Raw genomic sequence first — 19876 nt, 5'->3', positions numbered from 1 at the left:
TAGAAAAATGAAGAGATTTCTTAACCAATAGGATAATTAAATCCTATCATTCTTAATATTTTTTATGGCATTACAATTTAGTACTGTATTTCAAATTAATTTTTAAAATTAATTAAGTTTTAATATATTCTTATTTTGTATTCTATATCGATTTGTATAATTTAGTTATTTTTATAATCAATTCTAGTATTTTAATTTACATGTTTCACGTTCAACAAGCGTCCAGTAATCCTACATTGCCATTCATCAAGGACACTTCAGATAAAACTACTCCACCCTCGTATATCGATTAAGCTCAAATAACTGACGTAGATCTTTCAGGCCCTATGATGATAATAAAAAAGGATCAAGTGCCGATAAGTACTCGGAAAGAATATTTATTATGAAGTTTTCAACAGCTTTGTTATTCAACATAGGAAAAAAGGCCAATTACGCCTCTATATACGGTAAACAGGAACAATGGGAACTTACTGTCTATTAATAACAACAGTCTATAGTTATAAAGTCAGAATTCCCCCTGGAAGTTAGAATAACCCCTTATAATGCTACAATTTTAACTGAGTATCGCACTATAGAATAGGCTTTAGCCTATAGATAGATTTAGCCTAGAAGCCAGAGCTTCCCAATCTAATGCTTACAGTTTTAAGTGAGTCGCATTATATAGAATAGGCTAGTATAGATTTAGCCTAAAAGGCAGAGCTTCTCAGCATACATGAGAGATATTAGAACACGGCTAATAGACGGGAAATCCCAGACTAATCCTAGAAAATCCTAGCCCCTTAGCCTTTATTATTAGGCTATTAGTGCTGGACCAATAAATGCTCTTTATTTTTCCCTTACTATAGTAATAAGATTAACGCAAAGTATCAGCATAATTCATAAATAACAACAATGCTTCTCATTCAACTAATGCTGACAGACTAAAGTGAATCAAACTGCAGTATTATAGACAATGGCAAACGTTTTAATGCTCATTCATCTTTGACATCTTCAGATCTAATTGAAGTTTGCTTCATATTATGTTGCCTTCAAATCCACTTCCTACGATTAAAGTCTTTCCTTTCTCCACTATTCAAGTCGTCCTTAGTCTCTCGAAGTTGTAGGTTAGTCTCGGAAGCTGAAAATAATTTATAACCAGTAAGGATTTTGAAGAAGAATTTATGAGCTATTTTTAAATTGATAATTCTCAACCAAAACTCACCAAGATTTGAATTCATTTATGAGTATAAATATAAATATGAATATTTGTATTATTGTATTATTGACAGCCATGTTACTCTTTCATTTTTTATCCGGTTCTGTCTTTTAACTATTCTATGTGGGTAGAGAGCTTATTCGCTGTGGTAGAGAACTCTGTGTGGCCTGGATCTACGGTACTTGATAATACAGCGAGAGATTTTTAAAACTTCGCTACCGCCGCGGTAGCCAGCTTAGTGTGGCACATCCTACATTTTCGTTATACTCATAATATTCATGGGATCAATTCATATACGGTAGTATCAAACATAGTGAGTTTTTGAGAGATCATTGGATTGCCTGTGCTTGATCGATGAATCCTTGTTCTTGTAAGTGAGAGAGAGAAGAAATCAGAAGAACAAAATTAAGTAAAGACATGGTAAATGGGGGGGGAAACTTGAAGATAATAATAAATATTAATATATATTAATATAGGAATAAAAGCGATAAGAGTTTTCTGAATGGCTTTGAAACGTATAGAAGAAAAATATAATTTGACAACCCCTTATCCCATATCTGTGACGTTTGAAAGAGTGAAAGTGAATGAAGTAATTAGTAGAAAACTAATAGCTTCTATTTCAATGAACATTCTACAAAGATACTAAATTTATTGACAATAATCAACTGACAAGGAAAAGGAATATTCTCAAGAAATATAATAACTTGTTCATTCAAGCCTTGTATTTTATTTAAATATGTATCGTGGATGAACTTTATAAAATAAATAAAAGTCGGCAAAGATTTATGAAGCAGTAAATGGCAATTTAGTATTGAACTCTATAGCAACTGGAGTCAAAATAAAGAGACTGTGTGTCTTCTTCCTTCCTTGTTTCCAGAGAGACCTACATTTCGATGACCTTCCAAGAACAGTTTCTGGTACTGATATCGCATTGTCGCTTCTACCAACTGACGTAGATCTTTCAGGCCCTATGATGATAATAAAAAAGGATCAAGTGCCGATAAGTACTCGGAAAGAATATTTATTATGAAGTTTTCAACAGCTTTGTTATTCAACATAGGAAAAAAGGCCAATTACGCCTCTATATACGGTAAACAGGAACAATGGGAGCTTACTGTCTATTAATAACAACAGTCTATAGTTATATTTACTGGAAGTCAGAATTCCCCCTGGAAGTTAGAATAACCCCTTATAATGCTACAATTTCAACTGAGTATCGCACTATAGAATAGGCTTTAGCCTATAGATAGATTTAGCCTAGAAGCCAGAGCTTCCCAATCTAATGCTTACAGTTTTAAGTGAGCCACATTATTTAGAATAGGCTAGGATAGATTTAGCCTAAAAGGCAGAGCTTCTCAGCATACATGAGAGATATTAGAACACGGCTAATAGACGGGAAATCCCAGACTAATCCTAGAAAATCCTAGCCCCTTAGCCTTTATTATTAGGCTATTAGTGCTGGACCAATAAATGCTCTTTATTTTTCCCTTACTATAGTAAGATTAACTGCAAAGTATCAGCATAATTCATAAATAACATCAATGCTTCTCATCCAACTAATGCTGACAGACTAAAGTGAATCAAACTGCATCATAAACAATGGCAAACGTTTTAATGCTCATTCATCTTTGACATCTTCGGATCTAATTGAAGTTTGCTTCATATTATGTTGCCTTCAAATCCACTTCCTACGATTTAAGTCTTTCCTTTCTCCACTATTCAAGTCGTCCTTAGTCTCTCGAAGTTGTAGGTTAGTCTCGGAAGTTAAAAATAATTTATAACCAGTAAGGATTTTGAAGAAGAATATGAGCTATTTTTAAATTGATAATTCTCAACCAAAACTCACCAAGATTTGAATTCATTTATGAGTATAAATATAAATATGAATATTTGTATTATTGTATTATTGACAGCCATTTACAGCTCTTTCATTTTTTATCCGGTTCTGTCTTTTAACTATTCTATGTGGGTAGAGAGCTTATTCGCTGTGGTAGAGAACTCTGTGTGGCCTGGATCTACGGTACTTGATAATACAGCGAGAGATTTTTAAAACTTCGCTACCGCCGCGGTAGCCAGCTTAGTGTGGCACATCCTACATTTTCGTTATACTCATAATATTCATGGGATCAATTCATATACGGTAGTATCAAACATAGTCAGTTTTTGAGAGATCATTGGATTGCCTGTGCTTGATCGATGAATCCTTGTTCTTGTAAGTGAGAGAGAGAAGAAATCAGAAGAACAAAATTAAGTAAAGACATGGTAAATGGGAGGGGAAACTTGAAGATAATAATCAATATTAATGTATATTAATAGAGGAATAAAAGCAATACGAGTTTTCTGAATGGCTTTGAAACGTATAGAAGAAAAATATAATTTGACATGCCCTTATCCCATATCTGTGGCGTTTGAAAGAGTGAAAGTGAATGAAGTAATTAGTAGAAAACTAATAGCTTCTATTTCAATGAACATTCTACAAAGATACTAAATTTATTGACAATAATCAACTGACAAGGAAAAGGAATATTCTCAAGAAATATAATAACTTGTTCATTCAAGCCTTGTATTTTATTTAAATATGTATCGTGGATGAACTTTATAAAATAAATAAAAGTCGGCAAAGATTTATGAAGCAGTAAATGGCAATTTAGTATTGAACTCTATAGCAACTGGAGTCAAAATAAAGAGACTGTGTGTCTTCTTCCTTCCTTGTTTCCAGAGACCTACATTTCGATGACCTTCCAAGAACAGTTTCTGGTACTGATATCGCATTGTCGCTTCTACCAACTGTAATAAAGTATGATTTCCTAGCGATAGCACAAAGCGTAACTCGAAAGTTATGGGCATTTTTGCTCAAGGAGGCTATCAAATTTAGTAACTACTGTACAGGAACTGAAATCTGTGTAATCACTCCACCATTCATCAACTGTGAATTACAAAACAACACACTTTTGATTATTAAAAGTGAAGCATCCTTAATCCTAGCGGAAGAATAAATAAGCTGGAGTATCAACTTCTAGAGACTTTGCAAAACTTCGATTAACTACTATTAGGTTACTTAGCAAACTATGTTATCCACTCACACAAAAATTGGAATTTTCATTCGAAAGATTTCGCCTTAGAGAAACGATGGAGGATGATTGTCTCTGATTTTAATTTGTGTCTCCAAAGAGGGACTGAGGTTATGAAATGAATTCCTAAAATATATTTCATTATTGTACTAACAATTATCCAATTTTATTTTAATGACAATATTGGTATTCTCAAGATTTTCGTTTAATAAGTAGTATTAATGGAAATCTGTCAAGTTTATGGAGTGAGTTTACCAGAAGAAAATATGAAAAATTAGTGTCTAAACTCTACTCCAGAGTAGAGTTATTCTCAATAAACAGAGTGGGATGGGGAAACTCAATATTCTGTCACCTGAACGCTAAGCCGTACAGAAAACTGGACAGATGTCATTTTAACGCCTCTTGTCCTGCGAATTTGATAGGTAATTCCCTAATATCATTGTCCAACTCCAAAGTCCAACACATAGATAAGCCATCACTGTAAAACGATTATACCGGTTGAAATTTTTATAATTCTCATTTTGACGATAGTAGAGTATAGTTATTGATTTTTTCTCAATTCTATAATTTATTGAATGTAGATTGATGAAATTAGTCAAGACGATTGCACTACATAAAAACCCATGGAGAACTCCATCTCCCTTCAAAGCGTTACATAATATTCAGTAATGCTTTCTATATATGCTTGTCTGCTATAGTTTCCATAAAACTCTTCCCCTATATCAGTTCAATAGGTTTCTAAGCAAGCATACAGTTTTTCACATTGATATCGATGTCAGTTGCATTTTTTTCATATTGTGGCTCAACGAATTCAGTTGCAATTATTTGTTCGTTCTGAAAGCTTGGCTTTCAGATGTTCATAATAATTTTTGATTGTGCCTTCCCCGTTCAACACTAAAAGTGAACTTTTCTGAAAATTTATCAGGCTACTTGAATTGAAATAGAATTTTATACTTTCTTTCCTGCTCCTAAGTAATTTTTTACTTGCCAAACGGTATAAGGTTCCTAGATTTTGAAACCTGTGCACAGGTTTTCCCTGCTGATAAACTAAATCTAAATTTTCAATGATATTTAAGCTGCGTTTACACCAACGTTATTAACAAAATGTCAATAACTCAATCCTTATAGATTCTATTAGATTAAACATAACTTATCATACACTTGATGAACATATGTGTTTGTCAAGTTCCGTTCAATCTAATAGAATGTATAAGGATTAAGTTATTAACATCTTGTTAATAACTTTGGTGTAAATGCGGCTTTAATACATTATTGAAATATTTTGTCTCAAGATTATGATGCAGTTTAATTTTATTTGATTGAATAGTTTCCTTTTGAATAATTGCTGGGCATTTTGAGGGTCCTAATTTAAATAAATTGTATGTGTTTAAATAACTGCGTTTGCAATACTCTATTTATTCTTATTCATGTAACAAACGACACTAATGGAAATAGTATGAATTCAATTTTGCCAGATATAATAAAAATTCGATCAACATGGAGTATTCAACCTTGTTAGGGAATAATTGATGATTGTAGTCGGTGTTGTGAGAGCAGTGCGACCTTGAAACTGATGGATCATTCTTGAGTTTTGAGTTCATCATTCTTTTACTCTCCACTTATAAATCAACTTGATGATTCCAGTAAGTAATTGTAGGCAGGAGTATTGGCCTCATTACTGGCAATGTTTTTGTCAATCCTTTAAAGTAATTCTTGAGGTCAACTACAGCTTCAGTGAATGGAGTCCATATATTTATCTTTATTGTTATTATCTCACCATGACGTGGTGGATTTCTTTGATGAATATGATGATTTGTTTGATTAGAATGATTTAAGACAAGGAATAACTAGACATGATTTTTTATTAGAATGATTTGAGACAATAAAGAATAACTAGAAATGTTTTATTTTCATAAAGCTGAAAGCGCTTTTGAGATGGTGGTAACCTAACTGAAGATGATGCTTTGAGCAACCAAACTCTGGGGTTTGGGAAAATAAAGCATTACCAGTAGAAAAGACAACATATTGTGTTTTTTCAACATAAAAAATATGCAACATCTCAATTGCATTGCTCATTTTATGAAAATTCAATTTTCAAGAACAATAATTAATCAATTTTGAACCTACGATACAATTGTTCTAAACAATGATACAGTGTAGCCTATATATCTCCAATCTAAACTCTACCTAGAAAATAACATGTAATTGTCAATTTCATGGGAAAACCGTTCACTGATCAAAGCTCATAAAAATGGTTGAAATTCAGATGGCATGACATCTCAATTACATTGCTCATTTTTTCAAAATGCAATTTCAAAGTACAATAATCAATTTTGAAAAACCTACGATACAATTATTCTGAACAATGATACAGTAGCCTATATATCTCCAATCTAAACTTTTCCTACAGTATAACACGAAATTTCCAATTTCATGGGAAAAACGTTCACTGATCAAAGCTCATAAAAATGGTTGACATGACATCACTCTTTCAAGAAAAATAAGTCGTGTACCTCCTATAATCAATTGAACTATATAATTTAATGAGAGCACGTACACTGTACATTCCATAAATATGAGAATATTAGTTGACAGTACATAATATTAGTAGAATGTGAGGGACACTTTTCCTGTTCAAGGATATTGGTTATATAATCTTCGGAAATCCCAAAGCTTTGCAAAATCTCAAACTCAGATTGAAGCACCCATTGCTAAAGAGTTTGATCCGCTAGCCCTGCAGTGGTCGCGCGGAGTGCATTTGCACTCCAGGCGAAATTTTTTGTTGGTAAATTCAGCACGGTCAGGTTGGCAGCATTGTGCTCTCGTGTATTTGTCAGTTACAGTTCCATACTACATTCCACATAGTCGCCCATTTTTGTAGTGAACGGATTGCAGAGAAACAGCGTTTGGATTGCATTTGCACTCCACGCGACCTGTAATGTAAGTATTATCTTCTTGACATCCTTCCAATATTACTTCAATAAACTGATGATTCCTTGAAATATTTTTATAAATTATACATTCATATCCATTTATACATGTTATACAATGTATTCACATCACAAAATATAAAGTATTTCATTCCCACTTTGTTTTTTTCTACTTTACAGAACAATGGCAGATGATGCTACTCGACGACAGGAATTGCTTATTGAGCAATGGCTTCGTGAAGAAGAAGAAGAAGAGATTGACAACGTTTTGATTGGAGAGTGCTCTGATGATGAAGAAAGTGATTTTGTAGAAGTTCAACAAGAAAACTCCGACACAGAAGAAGATGCAAGTGATGAAGATGATGATGATTCTGCCAATGGTCCTCATATGCAAGGTAAGGATGGAACAAAGTGGCTGAAACATGTTCCAGAAATGAGAGGAAGAACACGCCAGCACAATATTGTATTTAGAGCTCCAGGCCCTAAAGGGGAAGCTAAACAAAAAAACAGTAATAGGGAATGCTTGGACCTCTTTTTAGATGAGACTGTTATTCGTTGTGTAACGGAATATACAAATATTAGGATAGAATCAGTTAGGGCCCGTTATGCAAGGGATCGTGATGCTAAACTAACTGATGAGTTAGAAATTACAGGTTACCTGGGCATCTTGTACCTAATTGGTACATTGAAGTCTGGAAGACAAAATGTTGAACAGATTTTCGATACTAAAAATGGTACAGGAATAGAAGCGGTTTATCTCACTATGGGAGTACAAAGATTCAAATTTTTGACCAGAAATATTCGGTTCGATGATATAAATACCAGAACAACAAGAATTAAAGAAGACAAATTAGCACCAATCAGGGAGCTATTCGAAAAAATAGTGGGTAATTTTCAAAAAAATTTCATCCCAAGTGCTGAAATGACCCTAGATGAACAGTTGATAGCATTTAGAGGCAAGTGTAGTTTCCGTCAATTCATTCCAAGCAAGCCGGCAAAGTATGGGATAAAAATATTTTCCCTCGTTGATGTTCATTTTCCTTACACTCTCAATTTGGAAGTATATTGTGGTGTGCAGCCTGAAGGTCCATTCAAAGTCAGCAATGAACGCAAAGAAGTAGTTATGAGAATGACAGCACCAATTCATGGGTCTAATAGGAATGTGACAATGGATAATTGGTTCTCTTCACTTGATGTAGCCAAAGAATTATTTGCCAAGAAAACAACTATGGTTGGAACAGTTCGCAAAGATAAGAGGGAAGTTCCATTACAACTTCGAACTGCTAAAGGAAAGCCAATTCCTTCTTCATTTTTTGGATTCCATGGCCCTTGTACTTTGGTATCATATATTCCAAAAAAAAGTAAAGTTGTGTTAGCAATGTCAACTATGCATAATGATGATGCAATAGATGCAAATACTGGTGATCTTCAAAAGCCCGAGCTCATTACATACTATAATCGCACTAAAAATGGTGTTGATTTAGTAGATAAGATGTGTGCACTCTACAATGTTGCAAGAAATTCTAGACGTTGGCCTCTCACAATATTTTTTGATTTGATGAATGTGAGTGCCATCAATGCGTTGTGTGTATATACTGCCAATCGAAATTATCAGAAAATAGTGCGACGAGAATTCCTTACAACACTGGCTTTAGACATGATGAAACTACTAGCACAAAGGAGAATGGGAGTCAGTGAGTTACCACGTGAACTACGACACAGGATTAGCCAGTTCTTGGGAGTAAATGCAAATCCTCCAACTGCAAGTCACAATGCTCCACCAACAAGTTCTCAAGGTCGTTGTTTTCTTTGTGGAAGAGCTCGAAACAAAACCACCAGGAATTCATGTGACAAATGTCGTAAGTGGACTTGCCCTGCTCATGCAAAGAAAATGTTCATTTGTCAACCATGCACAGAAGATGAATAGGCTAGATTTGTATATTTTATTTTTAACTAGCAAACTCAGTTCATTTGGAATTTAATTGTTATGAATAACAGTTTTAAGCATCAACATGATCTATGAATAAATATTTTATAATTAAGTAGTTGATTTTATGTGTCTTGAACATGCCTTCACTTGAATTTTTTTTGCAGCTATTTTTTAATCTATATATTGTGATTATTATTCATGATAATTCTCTGTAACTCTTTAAAAACAAAGCTTAATTAATAAACAAATGAATTGATGGACAGAAGTCATTAATACACAAAGTTATATTACTGCTGAAGAAAAATTCAATGTGGATTGCAATTGCACTCCACGCGACCATTCGTGTTATAAAAACTAACGCGACCACTGCAGGGCTAGTGAATCATTCAGTGTAATTCTAATGAAACAACACTTTCTATCCGCCTTCAGCCTGTACTTCTTGGTAACTTTTCAAACTTGAATTCACTACTGTTTCGTGTACTATCCTCAAGTGTATCCGCGAAGTTAAATCTAACATGACTCTACTGAATCAATACAATTAGTCTCATTAATTTTAGTATTTATTTTATTACTTCTATATACATCGCTCTCCAGGTTAAAATAAAGGCAGCTTATCTATCTATCTATTAAAAAGCATATTAAAAAAGCAAAGATAGACTATTTCAATAGAAAGTTTGATGAAAACAAAAACAATCCTAAAAGAATGTGGAAGCATATTGCCTAATTTCAAGAAATAAAATAAAAATCTTCCCAATCTAAAACCAAACATTCTCATTTCTCTATCATACAGTATTAATTATTATTTGTGTTTGTATGAATGAACAATAAAGACTTAATTACAATGGATATACGAGTATAATACTAGACTGAAATTTATTTCATCAATAACTGAAGCCACCACTATTACAACTACCACTATATTTTTATTTTATTCAATGTTGATTTTTCATAAAAATAATGAGCGATTTCAAATTTACTTTCCAAGAGGCGAACATCTCAATCTAGAAGACCTAGGATGATTATGGAAATTGATATGATATTATGAAATTGGGAAGGACTTTTGACATATTGCAAATAAAATAGCAGTATAAAGATGATGATAGCAATAGAGCATTAGTAAAAATAAGGTGATAACGAGCCACTGAAGCAAGCAATAAAGCGAGCAATGTGTCACAAGGTACACTAATTTAGGCCATTACAGCAAGAGCAGCAATATAGATGAGTAGGATAATGGTCTTGCTGGATGGAGGAATTGAATTTCACGGTTTCTTCACATTTAAAGACGCTCCTTCTATTGTCAACGCCCCAATCTTGACATTTTTCCATTTCCTTTCTGAAGCAATCCTTTTTCATATATTTCGAAAGAGATTTAATGTGTTCTGCCTCCTAATTTTGAGTTTCGAAAATGCTGTAAAGCTCCTTCTTATTAAATTTATTTCTGTTTAGTTATTTTTGAGAAATTATCAGTGAGTTACAAGAAGGCATAAAAACTTATATCAGATGCAATTATTTTATTTTTTTTGAAATAATAAAAATCTAAAATGTTAGAGATGTTCATTTCTATAAAATGTTCCCAATCACTCTTCTTCTCGACTTCAACTACAACTTGGTTTCATTGCATCAAACTCAAAATAGATGGTTGTTGATTGGAATGAAAATCTATATTTCCATAGTAACCTCGAGTAGTTTGTTCCCTTCCCATCTCTTAACATACAGTATTGTTGATTGTTCCTTAATAAACTACAAATATTTGTGGTGTTGTTAGAGGAACAGTAGCGAAAGTCAACAACCATACAGTAATGAACAACTATAATTTCATCAGTGACAGCGAAGCCGGTACCAATTATCTAATCTAACTAAATATTTGATGATAGGAAAATGAGTGTACGAATAATTTGATTTGAATCTTATCAAACCGGATCCAATCGAGTTGATGTAGAGACTCCTTATTTGAAGTATGAAATAGCGTTTGCAATCATTAACCAATTACTGGGCTGTTATGTAAAATAGCCTTTGAAAACAATTTGAATGAGTAAATAGAGCATAATACTCCGAAGTCACCAGTAGAAACCTGAATAATAAAAAATAAACAAATGATACTCGCAATGAAATTGCTCTCATAAATGAAGTTATAAATCACTATTTTCAGTTTGAATGCGCATTATTATGTGATACAATATTGGTTTTTAACTATCTAAAGAAATAATTTCCAATAATCCGTTATCTAAAAAAATTTTCATGATTGACAAGCATATTTGGAAACATTATAAACATAACATTTTAAAATCCCTGTTTAATTCTCTATAATTCAGTTTTTAATGTCAGAAGCCGGTTAAAGGAATAGAATGTATTACATTGTTGATATTCAAACATTGAGTCAAATGTGACTCATAATTCAATTGAGGATTCATATATCTCGTATTGATTAACGTTTTCAGGTTATCTTTCAATTGATCACAACGATAATGATCAATATGATGTGATTAAGCAATATTGACAACAAAATTGTTAGAGCAGCAAATCTGTTATACCGTTAAATCAAGCAATTAAACATTTTTTCACTTATAAGTAACAAATATGCAATAAAAGAATATTCATGATGTGTTATTACCCAAGGTCGTTCCAGTTCAAATAACGAGCAGTTTCACCTTTAATGAATTTCTCGTATTTTTACAAATATGTATCTAAATCAGGGTCGCCATTTAGAAGGGGCAGGGGGGGCCTAGGCCCCCCCCCCAAGGATCCGATATATAATGAAAATGCGGGTCTATCTACACGAATCCTTAGAATTTAATACTGTTTTAAACAGCAGTAGTATAATTCCTTCTACAGTATCAACCATGCAGCAAAATTGCCTTGAAAGTATGACTATGGGTATGGAGTAATAAATAATATATTTTTCTCTGTGGTATAGTTGAAGCTTAAATATAGGATGGGTACAATTATTGATCATGACACAATAAGTGATTTATTGCATAAATTTAAACGTGAGAATAACAAGTTGCAAGATGTCACAGTGAAAGCAAAAAAGAGGGCACAATCAGACAATCAAAAATGTACATGATATGTATATTATACAAAGTTGGTGAGAACTATGGGAACAGCTTAATGTTTCTTCTAAATGAAAGTTATTTTCCAATTAGAATATGATCCCCTATGAAATTGTCATTCTAAAAGAAAAATTAAATTTATCTGTTTCCATAATTTTAAAAAAATCTGTTTCAGTGTATTCGTACTTTAGGGGGCCCTCTGTAGGCTTATATTCCTAATAAATATTTCATGATTCAATGACTAATAATGTATATTTTTGTACTATTATATTGATACTTCAACCACATTTGTATAAAACTGGAAAAATGAAGCATATATTCATTCATACATCTTCGAATGTAACATTTATGGGGAAAAACCCAGGACCCTCTATCCTTTGGGGGTATTCCCCCCCCCCCTTATACCTCTTGGTTTTTGCCCCCCCCCCACCTAGCAGTTTGGTGAAATGGCGCCACTGATCTAAATCGTACTTTTTCATATATTTCAACATCACTTTTTCATTTACTAGGGCTGAGCTACCGGTCCCTTTGAGAATTCACGAGATAGCTCATACCACAGGGAAAACACAGGTTTGAAAAGGTCGTTTATTCTTCTTTCTTCTGTGCTCATACATATCTTGATTAATCTCGATCATTTTTTATCACCTTTGTTGGTAATAAAGTAAATGACGATTCATATCATAACATGGTCACAATTACTGAAACAAAGATCTCTCACCAAAAAGAATACTAAGAGTCACTATGATAATAATAAAATGGGAAGAATCCATGATAATTATGAAATGAAAATGATGAACAAAATATATTGTTTATGGTTGTGATAATGAGCGTCAATGCTAACTGTCTGTGTGTGGGCTAGAGCAACAATCACTCAGATAATATTATTATTTTACTGAGAGAAATAAGTCCAGGTTGAGTTTTTAAGGTCATCCTCTGCATAGATTGGCCTTCTTGCGCGATTTATTCGAACAGTGCAAATGATAAATTACTTTTGGTATGTGTATTGTCTATTACAGATGGATTACATTATTTACTGAATGTGTAAATTGAAGGTAGACTTAGCGTACAATATATTTAATTGTGACAGGTATGTTTTACAGTAAGGAAAACTTCCAGAAAATTGTTGTCAATGTGTTAATGAATTCTATAATTCACCAGTGCGGGATTACTGTTAACAAGATAAAATAATCTAATTCCTAATTTAGCATTATAAATTCAACTTTTCATGCTACCTTCCTCAAATTTGATATTTTACCTTCCCCAAACTCGAGTTCGCTCTTCTGAAGAAATTAATTAATGTTTATAACTTCCCTAATCTTGGTGTTCTTCCTTCTTTTGTATCTAATTTGTATTGTAGTTTATGGGATAAATTGTATAATGGGATTTTTCAGAACTGGTGATTTTAAATTGGCAAATATCAACAAACATTGCATCCAACTATCATTTGCCTCAGCGAAATTTTTCTTACTCCTTCAGCTTCTATTCATCAGAAAATTGATGGATTTCCATTATTCCATTGAGAATGAATTTTAAATGAATTGAAAACGTGCTCAATTCTCATCTAAGATAATTAAATCATACTTTTTTAAACAAACTATTTCTATCTTGGAACATGGAGATTTCTCCAGATTACAGATAAAAAGATAAAATATCTTGACATCGAATCATTGTAATACTGATAGGGAAAATATAGTTTTATTGGTTCGAAATCCATTGAATTTATTATACGATAGTTTGCTTGAAAGAAAATTTGTTTCTCATTGATTCCTTCATTTTTTTTAGTATATCCAGTTCCAGTATTATCATAGAAAGCAAAATGAACCTACTGTATATTTCAAATATGGCTAAGCTACATTCAAATAATATTTTTTTGTGAATCTTCTTCTTGAATCATCTCATTAATTCCATACATAAAAACAACTCAATTGCGAGTCAACTCCTCTTCATAATTAAAAAATGTTGACCTGGTAATGTATTCAATGGTTAGCTAATTGAAATGTAATTCGCAAGACTTGCATGAAACCTCCAATTAGTGATAATACTATTATTCAATGATTCACGTATTTTTAATTTTATGTCCATTTACAAAACATAAGACAGTGTATTTATAGCATTCTTCGAGTCAAATTAGAAATTTCACCATTATCCATCAGATTCAAAATTCAGTGAAAAATGAAAAAATAGTTTATAAAATTGTTTCCAATTATCATTAATTTTCAAAAATAAGGCACTCTCTTTGATCTATTTCTGAGAAATAGCTTTCCTCCTATGACAAGGTTCTTTTTCCATTATTTGTAATTCAAACATTCATTTATATAATATATTTCATGAATTTAAATCTTCAATGTTGTGAATAAACCTTTAACCTTTTAAAATGTGCGTATAAACCTCAGTGAAATAATGAACCTCAACTGGACAAATTCGTTATATAATTATTTAAATAATATAGTTTTATGAGATAGATTATATAATTTTTATTCATAATTCATACATTATTCTCTTTTCTCCTTTGCTTCTTCCCGAATACCACGTGACACTTGGAGCGGAAGTGAGAGCGAACTATAATTAATAGAAGAGAAACAGAATGTGTAACAGAACAAAGGAAGGAAATACAAAAGAGCCGGAGCTTGTCTCATCCTATGCGATCTTATGCAACATAAAGCACTGCATCTTACTTAATGCTCCTCAACCTCATACTCGGCACAAATAACTGTTTAATACAAATAGTTCACCTTTTCCCGTGCTCCAATTACTTCCAGGTTCAGTTGAAATGATAATCCAACAGATCCGGATTGCTGTTTTAATTTTCCAAATCTCTGGAATTATTTAATCCAGATCATACAGTGACTGTTTTACAAATAATATATTGATTTAATAATGAGATAAATTTTAATCTGTTTTATCATCTTCTGAACTGACTATGTCATATTGTTTGAATTCCACAAATATTTCGGATAATTTAATGATTGTAAAGTTTTCGATCTCTAAAAATCTTTTAGATTATTTAGTTTACGGGATTATTTAGTTTATGACAGGGGTATGCCTACCATGAAATTCCTAAAATATCACTCTTCATATTATTGAATAGAAATTACTCTTCAGCTTGAATTTAAAATGATATCTTGTATGGTATTATAATCCCGTACCTATTTTTAGTCACTCCACGGTTTTGGAAATTTTAATGAAATAATATCACATTTATTATAAATAAAATGGATGTCACAAAGATTGGAGTCCAACTCAGAATTAAATATAGACAATTCAAAATAGTATCTTGGTATTAACAAATGAATCACCAATCATTATTCAAACCTTTACATATAATTTCATCATTACATTCAAGCGTCAGATGATGATTATAATGTATAGGCTACTGATAAATCACTCATCCACTTTTTGTAAGACTTCTATAAATTTCCACTTGTAAATATTTATGTAAGGTGTTCTCATTATGCTTGGATTATTCATTTATCGGAAAATGCACAAATTATAGTGTAGTATTGAATTGCAAAGCTAGCAAAATCGTACTATATTTGCGTTATTTTCCACTGAAAAGACACTGGTCATACCGGTATATTTACTAGGTGGGAAATCAATAACTGAAGTAAGGTTTTAGCCAGTTTACATAACATATTTGGCAGTTCAAATTCCCAATATTTATTCAATTTCCCATATTTTTCTAGCTTTCCGGTTAAACCGCAGTTATATTGTTCTATTTGACGATGCAGTACTACTTCCCAATATTTATTCCATTTCCTGGATTTTATAAACCTACTGGTAGAAGCGGTAAATGAATATAATTATTCCATTTGCCTATGGTTGAACATACTATGAGAATGTCTGCCACCTGCAGAGGGTGCATGTAATTGATGAATGAGCTTCCTTCGTATAATGGAAAGACGTTACCATTGTTGGTTGTTGGTGAGGAAAGCGTGCGGGTAATGTGATGTGATGGTTGTTGAGTCAGGCAGGGGATACAAGACGTCACGCTTGTCGCTGCACTTCAGTCTGCGTTTAGCCGTGGTACCGTACACTGGCAAGACGACAATCAAAGCAAGTGGTAATTTTTGTTATCTTTCTGTTGTTTACTCAGTAAACAACAAGTAACCAACATTAGTACCACTACTAAGAGATTTTAGTGAGTTGATCGTGGACTTTTACTCGAATTTACTAAGTTGTCACACATATTGTTCGTGTCGTTTAGAAAAGCGCGAAAAATTCGGTGAAAATGCTATCGATACAGACAAGCTTTGACATGCAGGGGTATCTGAGTACCCCTGGCAACAAGGGACTGTTCTTCGCTTTGGCTGCTGCGTCTCCTGGACAATTGACTACGTATGTATTTCGATTTATTTAAAATTGCAGTTATAAAAAAGTGCATTCATTTCAAAGTAGTTTTTCTCAAATCTCAAATTTTTTTAGAGATTTGCGTAGTTGAATTTATAATAAATTGATCCTATTAGATGAATTTTGTATAGTTTGATTTCCACCTTATTGGTCTCTCTTGGAAAGTTGCCCAATTGCCATGATAAATAACTTGCCCCAATTAGATAACTTGGCTTGTTTCGGAAAATATTGTTATCTCATGTTCATTGTTGAACCTGTGGTATTTATTGATTTTCATGGAATTTTACATTATTTCCAATAAACAACATAACTGTCTATGAGGTTCAATCTCCAATTTCAATTTTCTCACAATAGACATTCTATGACATAAAATAATTTAATAGTACACCATTATGATGATATAACTATAAACGGTGTTTTTATCTTATTCTGCTGAAATTTAATTTATTATTGAATGAAATAAAAATAAACAATATATTTATGACATCACGACTTGAAGGCATATGCATGAATGGTGCTAAAAAGGTCCAATGGAATATATTATTTTATATTTTTAATGCATGAGAATTTATTCATCTTGTTGTAGATTGTGAATCCAATATAATTTAGAATTGGATGCTATTAATTTTATGCAGGTCAGGGTCATGCCCTAAATACGATGAGTAAAGAAAGTATTCGAAAAAATATTTCACAGGATGGTCATTAATTCAAAATTCTGATAATAGTCTTTCAAGATTTATTATAAGACATAATACGGGTAGAAGATAAATTGTGTAGAAATTTTGATCTATTAGAAAATTAGGAATAATATGAATTTTTGGTCTTCAAATTAGGCTACTCAGAGTTAGTTATTGTTTTCAATCTATCTACCAATTCAATTGTCATTAAATATTGTAATTGAAAAGAATTAGGCTGGAGAAAGGCGTGATTGACCTACAGTAAATACAAGGTAACACGGAATAAAAAGTAAGCATATTTCAAAGCCAAACCGAAAATTCATGACAAAGCCAAATAAATTATAACATTTTAAATATAAAATACTACCATCAAATTGGTTGCGTAAGCTGATTACAAAAGCTTGTAAAGGTGAAACCGTTTTATCAACACCAAACTCTCAATTTTTTGTTATTACATTCTCAAAATTGATAATATTTTATAGCAATACCTTTCATGTCAAACTCAGTGTCAAATTCCATGTTTTCATTCTCTGAAATAAATTTGGGGAGTCAATTTCAAGTCTATTTTAGCGAGTGTATCGTCATAATCTAACCCTTGTAAGAAATTTAAGTAATAGAGCGTTTTATGCAAAACCGAATAATTCGATAAAGATAAATAAGTGTGCACTTATTGAATTAGTTCAATATTAATTTGAAGATGAGCACTGGAAAAAATTGGGCAAAATCTAGTTCTAAGAGCCTTGATTAGAAAATCAATGGAAATATTTTACATTTTCTCGTATAAAGGACACTGGATACCTGGATTTCGAATTATCTTCTCACAATCTATATTTGCAATCTTGGATGGTTGACTCATACTTCACAAATGACTCAAAGTAATCACTAATCAAATACGCTTTTATTTTGACTAGTATTGTTTCTATTGTGCTGTTATACCTATTGTGAATCATACTCCAAGTATTGATCTAATGAGGTGTTCACTTATCTTGAGTAGAACTAGAAGCCCTTAATATATTATCAATAAATGATATCTCAATGTTATCTCTACTATATTTAGGATAAATCTCCAAATGTCTCTTCTAATAAATTATTTTCATTCATGAAGTAGATATACTGCAACCATCCAGATCATTGCTATTAATATGTTTTATTAAGTACGTTTATTATTATTATTTCAATAGTTTCCAAAAATGAGACACCTGATCTGACACTCTTGATACCTGACCTGACTCATTCCATCTTCTCACACTATTTTTGATGTCAAGTTCTTTATACGCATTGAATTTGTATTTACTATATCAGTATTAGTTCTACGGGTTCTATTATTATCTTATATCCTTGACACTTTATTTTTATCATGCACATTCAATACTTGATTTATCTTGAAACTTGAAATTGCTTCATAAATAATTGAAAAAATTCAAAATCGTAATTGTTGGAAAATCAGTTCAATAGATAAAATTTAATCGAATAAAATCGAAGTAGACATATTTTTTTGACATTCAGGAGTTTGTTATGATCATTCACTCTTCTTACTTTTATCTAGTGAACAAACACAACATCACGATTAGCTATATTTTACTATCAAATCACTGCAGAAATATTGTAACAGATAAGGAAAATCGTGAGTTCTTAGAAAATAGGCTATGTATGTTTCTTAATGCGTAATACTGATAACCAAATAAGGAAGTTAGTAGGCTATATCTTTCACAATCAAGAGGTAGAATAGTGTTTTAAAACTATTATTTATACATAAATTGCCTCCAAAGGAGCTGAAAACCTGAACTTTCCTAGTTTTCTTGATACGTTACTTCCTTAATAATTATTTCACCACTGGAATCATGAGAACACCTGACAGTCAAATTTTTGAAAATTTGTAATTTTCTAGTACAAAAATAGTACAGTATGTACTATTTTTTTTGTAACAGGGCACCCGCCGAAAAACCTCCGGGTTTGGCAGGACCCTCAATTGTTTGAATTGCGAATAAATGTTTGATTTGATTTGAAATAAAATCATACCCCTAGTAGAAGGTGTGGAATGTCTGGCAAGACTGGATATTTATTATATGAGTATTAGTGAATTTAACATTTAATCCAGTACTGAATTTGACATCCGAAACAGTAATATAATTATTTGGAAAATGGAAGCTCTTTCAAAACTTTCAGTATTTCCCTTTTTTCTTACCTTTTGAAGTTTTATTTCAGTACCTACTTTTATATTTAAAAAACAATCATCTCAAGAACTACATAACTATTGAAGAACTACAAAAGAACTACATCTATAAAATGAATCACTGTGCAAAAATACTATGTTGTGTAATCTGGTAGCCTGAAACATTATAAAATGTTTCAACTGTGATACTTTATCAGTCAAAATGGAAGTTGTATTCGCGGTGACTCATCAACTTTCTCCTACTGGAAAATCCCACGTAAATCTCTTCTAAATAGGAGAGGACATCCAAACACAGCAGAAGCGTAAAAATTAATTACAAAACGCTAATCCAGCTTAGCTGCGGCTCATTCCAAAAGGCTTAAGATATGTCCGTTGAAACTTCATCAGATTTTTAATTAAAAGTTTGACAGAATTATCATGAGCAGTCTGTGATTCACAGTGTTGTTGAGCTTTTATCAGCTAATGTTCTACCATTGTCTTTTCAACTAAAAAATGTTTTCATA

At 32.2% G+C, this 19876-nt stretch overlaps 1 protein-coding gene across 4 annotated transcripts in view; it reads left to right on the top strand.

Moving 5' to 3' along the window:
• The window catches only part of LOC111048726 (nocturnin), an 85395-nt gene that overhangs the window by 37691 nt on the left and 27828 nt on the right, over positions 1-19876 (top strand). The window contains exon 1 of one of the 4 annotated variants that reach the window (XM_039430329.1): positions 16117-16511. The exons of the other annotated variants lie outside the window; for them this stretch is intronic. Coding sequence (XP_039286263.1) covers positions 16405-16511 — 107 coding nt within the window. The 5' untranslated portion in view covers positions 16117-16404. Of the gene's footprint in view, positions 1-16116; positions 16512-19876 lie in introns of those variants that run through there. 4 annotated transcript variants of the gene reach the window in all.

Source organism: Nilaparvata lugens, chromosome 6 (assembly GCF_014356525.2).
Source record: "Nilaparvata lugens isolate BPH chromosome 6, ASM1435652v1, whole genome shotgun sequence".
Classification (NCBI taxonomy): Eukaryota; Metazoa; Arthropoda; class Insecta; order Hemiptera; family Delphacidae; genus Nilaparvata; species Nilaparvata lugens.
Note: the sequence above shows the minus strand (reverse complement) of the source record. Positions and strands in the feature narration are given on the sequence as shown.